The 9,544-nt window shown below is 47.1% G+C and overlaps 1 protein-coding gene across 4 annotated transcripts; it reads left to right on the top strand.

Moving 5' to 3' along the window:
- Positions 1-17: 17 nt before the first annotated feature.
- ACTMAP (actin maturation protease) lies at positions 18-9,275 on the top strand. 4 transcript variants are annotated; one of them, XM_075259936.1, is made up of 7 exons: positions 18-44; positions 4,429-4,678; positions 5,809-5,877; positions 6,500-6,624; positions 7,493-7,622; positions 7,863-7,933; positions 8,181-9,275. In XM_075259936.1, the coding sequence occupies exons 1-7, from the start codon at positions 38-40 to the stop codon at positions 8,507-8,509; spliced, it is 981 nt and encodes a 326-aa protein (XP_075116037.1). In that variant the 5' UTR covers positions 18-37; the 3' UTR covers positions 8,510-9,275. The 4 variants fall into 4 exon arrangements, with proteins under 4 accessions (XP_075116037.1, XP_075116039.1, XP_075116038.1 ...); XM_075259938.1 differs by lacking the exon at positions 18-44 and adding an exon at positions 90-111; XM_075259937.1 differs by lacking the exon at positions 18-44 and adding an exon at positions 167-222.
- The last annotated feature ends 269 nt before the right edge of the window (positions 9,276-9,544 follow it).

Below are 9,544 nucleotides of genomic sequence, written 5' to 3' on the forward strand. Positions count from 1 at the left end.
CTGTACAGGAAGAGGAGGAGCCTGCGACCGGAAGCAGATGGAAGGTAACGAGAAGGGGGGATCTGGGGATTGGAGCTGCTGGAGGGAGAAGCTGCGAGAACCAACTCCAATGTACTGAGGGGACTGGAATGGAGAAATTACAGGAGCTGCCCCAGAAACCCCAAACTAGTCACCTCAGTACAGGAGCAGCAAAATGGGGTGCAGAACCGGCCAGGAGGGACAGTATATATGTGTATCATACCTGATTATCTATAGGAAGAGAGGAAAACACATTCCTGGACATATATATATATATATATATATATATATATATATATATACTAGAGGGAGGACCCGGCTTCGCACGGGTATATTACATTTTATGTTTGTGTACTGGCCCCATAAGAATTGTCCAATTTTGCACTGGTGTATTTTGTATGTGGTTTGTGTGTATGTCCATAAGCGTCATGTGATTGTGTGTATCTCATTTTGGATGTCAGTGAAAAACCTGTGATCAGTTGTTATGGATACCTGGAGTAAAGCTGTATCTAATCCTTCCCCGTGTAGTACTGTGTTTAGATGCAAGTGTCTAATCCTTGCTGGTGTGGTACTTTGTGCAGATGCACATATCTAATCCTCCCCATGTGATATTGTGTGAAGAGGCGCGTATCTAATCCTCCAGTAAGTGAAACTGTGTGCAGACGCGCGTATCTAATGACTCTGGCGTGTGGTACTGTGTGCAGATGCGCGTATCTAATCCTCACCCATGTGGAACTGTGTGCTGAGACGCGTATCTAATTCTCTGGCATGTGGTACTGTATGCAGAGGCCTGTATCTAATCCTCCCCTGTGTGGTATTGTGTGAAGAGGTGCGTATCTAATCCTCCCCCGTGTGATACTGTGTGCTGAGACGCGTATCTAATTCTCTGGCTTGTGGTACTGTGTGCAGAGGCATGTATCTAATCCTCCAAAGTGTGATACTGTGTGCACACACGTATCTAATCCTCCCCTGTGTGGTACTGTGTGAAGAATCGCGTATCTAATCCTACTGCATGTGGTACTGTGTGCAGACGCGTGTATCTAATCCTCTGGAGTGTGGAACTGTGTGTAGACCTGTGTATCTAATCCTACGGCATGTGGTACTCTGTGCAGACGTGTGTATCTAATCCTATGGCGTGTACAACTGTGTGCAGACGCGCATATCTAATCCTCTGGAGTGTGGAACTGTGTGTAGACGCGCGTATCTAATTCTACGGCATGTGGTACTGTGTGCAGACGCGTGTATCTAATCCTCCCCATGTAGTACTGTGTGTAGACGCGCGCATCTAATCCTACGGCATGTGGTACTGTGTGCAGACGCATGTATCTAATCCTATGGCGTGTACAACTGTGTGAAGACACGTGTATCTAATCCTCCCCTGTGTGGTATTATGTGAAGAGGTGCGTATCTAATCCTACAGTGTGTGGAACTGTGTGTAGAAGCATGTATCCAATCCCCGGCATGTGGTACTGTGTGCAGACGTGCGTATATAATCCTATGGCATGTGGTACTGTGTGTAGATGAGCATATCTAATCCTCCCCCGTGTGATACTGTGTGCTGAGACGCGTATCTAATTCTCTGGCTTGTGGTACTGTGTGCAGAGGCATGTATCTCATCCTCCAAAGTGTGGTACTGTGTGCACACACACGTATCTAATCTTTCCCTGTGTGGTATTGTGTGAAGAGGCGCGTATCTAATCCTTCGGCGTGTGGAACTGTGTGTAGACGCACGTATCTAATCCTACTGCATGTGGTACTGTGTGAAGACGCGTGTATCTAATCCTATGGCGTGTACAACTGTGTGCAGACGCGCGTATCTAATCCTCTGGAGTGTGGAACTGTGTGAAGACGCATGTATCTAATCCTATGGCGTGTACAAATGTGTGCAGATGCGCGTATCTAATCCTCTGGAGTGTGGAACTGTGTGTAGACGCCTGTATCTAATCCTTCGGTATGTGGAACCGTGTGCAGACGCGTGTATCAAATCCTTCAGTGTGTGGAACTGTGTGCAGAAGTGCGTATTTAATTCTCTGGTTTGTGGGACTGTGTGCAGACCCGTGTATCTAATCCTCTGGTGTGTGATACTGTGTGCTGATCTGTGTATCTAATCCTCTGATGCGTGTATCTCAGTTTGGATATCAGTGTTGTATTGTGCATGTGGAGTGACCGTGTGTATTTCAGTTGGAATATGAGTGAAAGTCTTGCAGGTTTGTATTGGCTAAGGGGGGGGGGGGGGCACTGTGTTTGAAATGCTGTATCTCAGCAACGGTACGTCCGAGCGAGTTGGAGTCTCGTCTTAAACCTTCCCGGATATCTGAAGTATCTCTGTGCCAAATTTGGTGAAGATCGGTCCAGTCGTTTGGTTCGCATTAGAGCACAGATAGACAGAAATTCATTTTTATAATATAGGGAGATATATATATATATATATATATATATATATATATATATACACACACACACACTAGATATACATATATACTAGCCTCTGCCCACAGCTTCATCTGCAGGTTGTTGGCGTCGATGATCCACCTATATTTAGCAAATTGCTGCCGTCGATGGTTTGCCTGCTCCGGCGTTTTGGCAGCTCTTAAGCTGTCCTGCTGATGAACTCATTCTTCCCGCTGTGCCTGTGATTGTTGCGGCATCTCAGCAGCTCGCTGGGACGCCATATAATGAGTGTGTTGGTGGCGTCTATGATCCCCGTCAGCTCTGCTTGAGGAGAACTCTGTGACTTCTGGCTCCTTCATAGCTCTCACTGCAACAAATTAGATTTTCCTTTTCCCAACATGTTTAATATTAGCAAACTGCCAATGTGGATTAAAGGGGTTTTTCCCATCCAGTGTGTCAGCACTGCCTGGAGCAGATCAGATAATATGCAGATGCTTGTACGCAATGGACTGAGGGTTAGCTGAGTGTTGCATAGAGAGGTAACAGACCTAGGACCTGAGATAAGCTGCTGCAGGAGCAGTGTAATATAGTATGTGACCATAAATTCATAACAGTGGTGAAGCCATGTCATTTACCGGGATACAAAGTAGCCGATGTGTTACTCCAGGTTACAGACTATCTATGGGACAAATCCCATCCAAATCCGTTCAGCTGTTTTTGCCTGATTGAGGAACAAACATCCAAACTGTCACAATTATAATACTACTACTACACTATTACTACTACTACTATTATTATTACTATGATAGGATGTACTCCACTCCCCCAGACATATGTGTATATACCCCCTTCCACAAAGACACACACACACATATATATACATACACCCCCCTCTCCCCAGACATATATATATCCCCTCCCCTCAGACATCTATGTATATACCCCCTTCCACAAAGACACACACATATATATATATACACACCCCTTCTCTCGGACATATATATATATATATATCTCTTATAAAAATGAATTTCTTTCTGTCTGTCTGTTCCCTATACGCGACCAAACGACTGGATCAATTTTCACCAAATTTGGCACACTGATACTTTAGGTGTCCGGGAAGGTTTAAGGCGAGAACCCAACTCACTCGGATGTACTGTACCGGAGATACAGCTTTCCCAAAACCCTGACCCCCCACCATTTGCCAAAACAAACCTGCAAGTCTTTCATATTTCAACTGCCATGCACATGGTCACTCCACATGTACAATCCAACACTGGTCACATACACACAGCTTTACTCCAGGTCTCCATAACAACTGATTGCAGGTTTTTCACTGATATCTGAATTGAGATGCTGATGGACACACACACAAACGATATGCAAAATATATCAGTGCAAAACTGGACAATTCTTATGGGGCCACTACACAAACAAAAAACGAAATATACCCGTGCAAAGCCGGGTCCTCCTGCTAACACCCACCCACCCTCCACTCTTGAAGAAAGCAGACATGGCCGACCTATTAGGCGAGGACTATACATGCAGTCATTCAAAGAGTTGTGCTTTGTCTGGTATACACGTCCACGTCTGGTTTCCTCACGTTTACAATCTGTGTAGTAAAAAAAACAACAGATTCGTCAAAAGAAAAAACAAAACCCGGGACCCAAGCGGTTCGGCCGCACCTAACATAGCCCGGAGCGGTCAGTGGGGTCTGTCCAGGAAGAGTCTTAGTGGCCATTTCTGGCAGATCCATCTTCATTCTGAGCAGAGAAGAGTCCGGTGACATTTTTAGGGCTGTGACATTAATGTCATATGACTTGTGGCGAGTGCGCGGATCTGTGTACAGAGTAGAGCAGGCGACGGCATCATGTCACACGGGTCTGCCCAATGTCATATGAACATACAGATCTGTACCATGACCATAGTACGTGGCAGCATTGGGTTGTTTGGCCTGTAGGTGAGCGCCTCAAACTGACCTAACGTGAGCTCTTTATTCTGTCCTTCATATCTTTATAGTGCTCATGCCGAAGCAGGATGAAGGGGCATCTACAAACACTCTTGGACAGCCAGTGCTGCCACCTCCACTGCTGCCACCACCTCCCCCGCTGTTGCCGCCACCTCCACCGCTGCCACCACCACCAGTGCTCTGTGCCCCTCCAACATCTCAGGTCAAAAGCAAGTTCTACAAGCAGGTGGCAGAGAACAGCGACCCCTCAGTGGGAGAATGCGAAGAGTTAAAAAGGATGATCAGGAAGCAACGGGAGCGGTGAGACATTTAGGGTGTCCTGTAGGATATACCGAGTCAATGATCACATACACATGATACCAAAGAGTTAACTTAGTAACTCCCTATACAGCAAAGTGCCTGGCTGAGGGTGCAGGTTTACCGCCATAGTGTATACAGGGGCTGTTTCCTGGGCGTTTCCATAAGGTATACAGGGTGTGTTTCCTGGGCGTTTCCATAGGGTATACAGGGGGTGTTTCCTGGGCGTTTCCATAGGGTATACAGGGGCTGTTTCCTGGGCATTTCCATAGGGTATACAGGGGCTGTTTCCTGGGCGTTTCCATAGGGTATATGGGGGTGTTTCCTGGGCGTTTCCATAGGGTATACAGGGGCTGTTTCCTGGGCATTTCCATAGGGTATACAGGGGCTGTTTCCTGGGCGTTTCCATAGGGTATACAGGGGGTGTTTCCTGGGCGTTTCCATAGGGTATACAGGGGCTGTTTCCTGGGCATTTCCATAGGGTATACAGGGGGTGTTTCCTGGGCGTTTCCATAGGGTATACAGGGGGTGTTTCCTGGGCGTTTCCATAGGGTATACAGGGGCTGTTTCCTGGGCATTTCCATAGGGTATACAGGGGCTGTTTCCTGGGCGTTTCCATAGGGTATATGGGGGTGTTTCTATCTGACAGTCTTAAAGGCAAATGCACTAAATGTCATGAGCCTGAAAATTTGTCCAATCATCCCTCATATTGTGCCACTGTATGAGGAGAGCAGGGGCAACTAATGTGTTAATCACAGCTCTGCTTATTGTGTGAGGGATTGCAAAGAGTTAACGTAGTGCTGCTTCTGAGGCCGTGTCTATGTTGGGCCTTCTATTGGAGGTATACGGGGGTATACAGCAGTAAGCCTTGCCTCTGACTACAAGCGTCTCCACTGGCTCCCATGTGTACTGTGGGGTATTTGGAACACTAAGACTCCGATCCATAAGGGCCTGCGGGTTGTTTATGACCCCATATAGCCCTGACACATACTGGCCTGATAGACCCTAAAAGATGTAGGTCTACAGTGAGACCTAACCAGGGGGGAGCGCATGGAGGGGGCTGTGATGGGTGCCTGATATATATGGGGCTCAGCTTCAGCCTAACTTGTGTTATCGCTCTTTTTCTATTTCAGATTCGGGGGACATCTAAAGTGGGTCCTATATAACCAGCACATCCCTTCCCTTATACAGGAGGGTCCTCAGTAAGTGCAAGAAAGTCACACTTAGATGGTAGCAGGAAAATTGGGTCACGTTTATTAAGGGGGTGTCCAGATTTATGGGACTAAATCCCAATCCTTATACCATGAGAAGCCGTGACCCTCTATAATATCCTCACTACTTCCAAGCTCTCTATCCTGGTCTTGTCCCACTGGCACAGTATGGGGTCCGTATGGCCGGGAGCCCTGCAGCTGTGTCCGCTGGACATGGTCACGCTCTGGCTATAAGTCCTTATGTACGCCCATGAGCATTCTCAGCGTGTTAGCCCTGTTTTTCACTGACCTGTTCATTTCTATGGCTCCATTCACATGACTGTGTATTACCATGGGCCCCTATATGTGGCCCTGATCCCAGGGCAGGTCTCACTGAAGTCAATGAATGGGTGCGCATGTGCGATGTCATCCATATATCATTTACGCAGAAATAAAATGGCCCCCCTGCCCATAGCACCCCAGACACGGGACCTCTGCTCCTCTAGATGGGTCTGCACATTTATGGACTCTCCCCACCCAGATAACCAGGAGACGCTCCCCGCTACACCCCCTGCATGCGACACTCTGTAATAGCCGCTCTGTTAATGTACATCACCATATCATGTCCTCGCAGGTGTGGTCTTGTTGCCCTATGGATGGCAGGGGGCATGCTGGGCATTAAACACGAGGTGACACTTGACTCCATTGTACAGGTGGCGACCTCAAGAGGATTCACCATCCATGGAGAAATGTTCTCAGGTGAGCGCTGCCCGGGGTGCGGGAACGTGGTCACATGATAAAGGGATATTTGTACCTTGGCCGATCGCTGCCGTCATTAGATATTTGTTCCCCGACCTCTATGGCCAGAACATACAGGACCTACCTGGCTGCGCTGCCCTATACTGGTCCCATCACTCCCACAGAGAAGCGATGTCCTGATGTCCTTCCTTGTATATTCTGTGTATTGTATGTAACCCCCAAATGTAAAGCACCATGGAATTAATGGTGCTATACAAATAAATAATAATAATCTTGCCAGTAATTTGCAGATTTGGGATTAACCCATCAATTGATGAAAGGGGTTGTCCCATTATGGACACTTATCTCCTATCCATAGGACCGGTGTCTGTTCGCCGGTTTCCCCAGTGATCAGGAGGACGGGGGGTCCGAAAGTCCCCCTAAGGCCTCCTTGTGAATGGCGCTCCATTGGACTGTAATCTCCAGCCGCGCCCGCAGCCCCATAGCAATGAATGGAGTGTTGCATGCTCACTGGCGCTCCGTCCTCCTGATCATTGGGGGACGTGGTGTCCTGTAGATAGAGAATAAGTGTCCGTAACAGGACAACCCCTTTAAGCTGTATTAAGGCCTATTCTCAAGATATAAATACCTGATTGGTGAGGTGGAGCCCCAGTCCTATACGCCGTACAGGGCAGAAAGCTCCAACCTATATTTTGTATAGGACAGACTCTCCATACAGCGGATGTCTAGGGGACGGCTGTCGCCCCTCCACGATCACTTATTTATGGCCTTGACAGTCCCTTTAAGTAATTTAGTGTCTGACGCAGGGCCCGGGTTACTGCATTGATGGATGTGACTGTAGAGGATAAAATCCTTCTTTCTGTCCTAGCTGACAACATGTCCTGCCTGGCAGAGGAAGTTTTTGGCTGTTGCTGTGAACTACTGACCGGAGGAATGGAAGGAGCGAACCAAGAGCGAATCCTGAGTCACCTGACCGCCGGCCTCCCTGTGCTTATCCCGTATCCTTTATCCAAGTTATTTCCATAGTTACACTACAGAGAATGGAGGTAAAGGTAAACAGAGTATATAGGAGTATATAGCACTATATGGTCACTAGGGGGCAGCAACACTGCAGAGAATAGAACTGTCACTATAATGGCGGCTGCAGAGATTGCGGCGCAGATTTACATTCAATTTGCTTGTGATAGTGAATTTTATCAGGAATATTTGCACATATAAGTATTTAACAGCTTGTACAGATACGACGAGGACTTCAATCACGAGCCGTGCCAGAGACGAGGGCATCGGGCACACTGGGCAGTGATTTCAGGTACGGTTATGTGTTCAGCCCCTGTCGCACACAGCGCACACTCTAATCATCGGCCCCAGTATAGTCAGTGGAGTCCGCCAGGCTTATGACGAGGGCGCAGGAGACAGAAAGGCGGCCTAAGATACTGTAGTAGGATTGATGATGATTCGGTAGTTTAACCATCTTGTTCCCTCCAGATGATTTCCTTCCATGGCAGACGCTTTGTTTTAGGGAAGGTCGTGTCTGATGCCCAATTCTTTACTCTTAGGGGTTCTTCTTGGAATGCAAAATGGCTCTTTTGACCCTGATCCTGACACCCCGGGACTGTTCCTACCGCCCCCCAGTCCTTCTGCCCTTGACACAGGCCACATAGAAGAAATCTACTTCATCGCCAAACAGGGCAAAAGCTACCGCTACCAGCTGTGGGAGAGTCGGGGTCTGAGCCGCAGTAACAGTCAGCTAAGTCACCTGGACCCCAAGAGAAGCTGCGATGGGAATGTCTACGTGTTGCCTGCAGGGGGCGTACAAGCCGGGCTGTGCGGGAAAGTCCTGCTCCTGAAACACTCCAGTGAGCAACACAGACGTGAATGTGTCTGAAGACCTCGGGAGAAGATCTATAATGTCCGGCTGTTATATAATGTGCACGTTTTATACAGCGTCCACCTTTATATAATGTCCGGCTGTTACATAATGTGCACGTTTTGTACAGCGTCCGCCTTTATATAATGTCCGGCTGTTACATAATGTGCACGTTTTATACAGCGTCCGCCTTTATATAATGTCCCGCTGTTACATAATGTGCACGTTTTATACAGCGTCCACCTTTATATAATGTCCCGCTGTTACATAATGTGCACGTTTTATACAGCGTCCACCTTTATATAATGTCCCGCTGTTACATAATGTGCACGTTTTATACAGCGTCCGCCTTTATATAATGTCCCGCTGTTACATAATGTGCACGTTTTATACAGCGTCCACCTTTATATAATGTCCGGCTGTTACATAATGTACACATTTTATACAGGGTCCGCCTTTATATAAAGTCCGTCTTTATGTGATGTACACATTTTATATAATGTCTACATTTATATAATGTATCAGGGGGTCGGTGTAATGTCCGGTCTTTATATAATGTAAGTTCTATATAATGTGCAGCCTTTATATAATATCCGGCTTTATATAATGTATACATTTTATATACTGTCCAGCTTTATATGATGTGCGACCTTTATATACTGTCCGCCTTTATATAATCTGTGGCCTTTATATACTGTCTGGCTATATATAATGTGCCCCTTTATATACTGTCCAGCTTTCTGCACTTCCTACACTGGACCTAGAACCACAATGTGAATAAAGCCTAAGATATAAATGATAATAGGCTTGATCTCCTTGATGGTAAAGTATATGAGCGCCCCCTGTAGTCCATCCAGGAGGTGCAGCTGTGAGAGCAGGACTAGACCTGTAAGGTCGTGTTCACACACTTAACAGACCCTCACGTGCTCTGGTGAGCAGCAGATACCACCAGGGCTCCTCCAGCTTAATAAATGGCGTCCTGTGGACAAGAAGCTGAGCACGGAGTGATGGAGACCCCGGTGTGAGCAGTGTCAGTACTAGTAATAATTAGGA

Source organism: Leptodactylus fuscus, chromosome 11, assembly GCF_031893055.1.
Source record: "Leptodactylus fuscus isolate aLepFus1 chromosome 11, aLepFus1.hap2, whole genome shotgun sequence".
Taxonomy (NCBI): Eukaryota; Metazoa; Chordata; class Amphibia; order Anura; family Leptodactylidae; genus Leptodactylus; species Leptodactylus fuscus.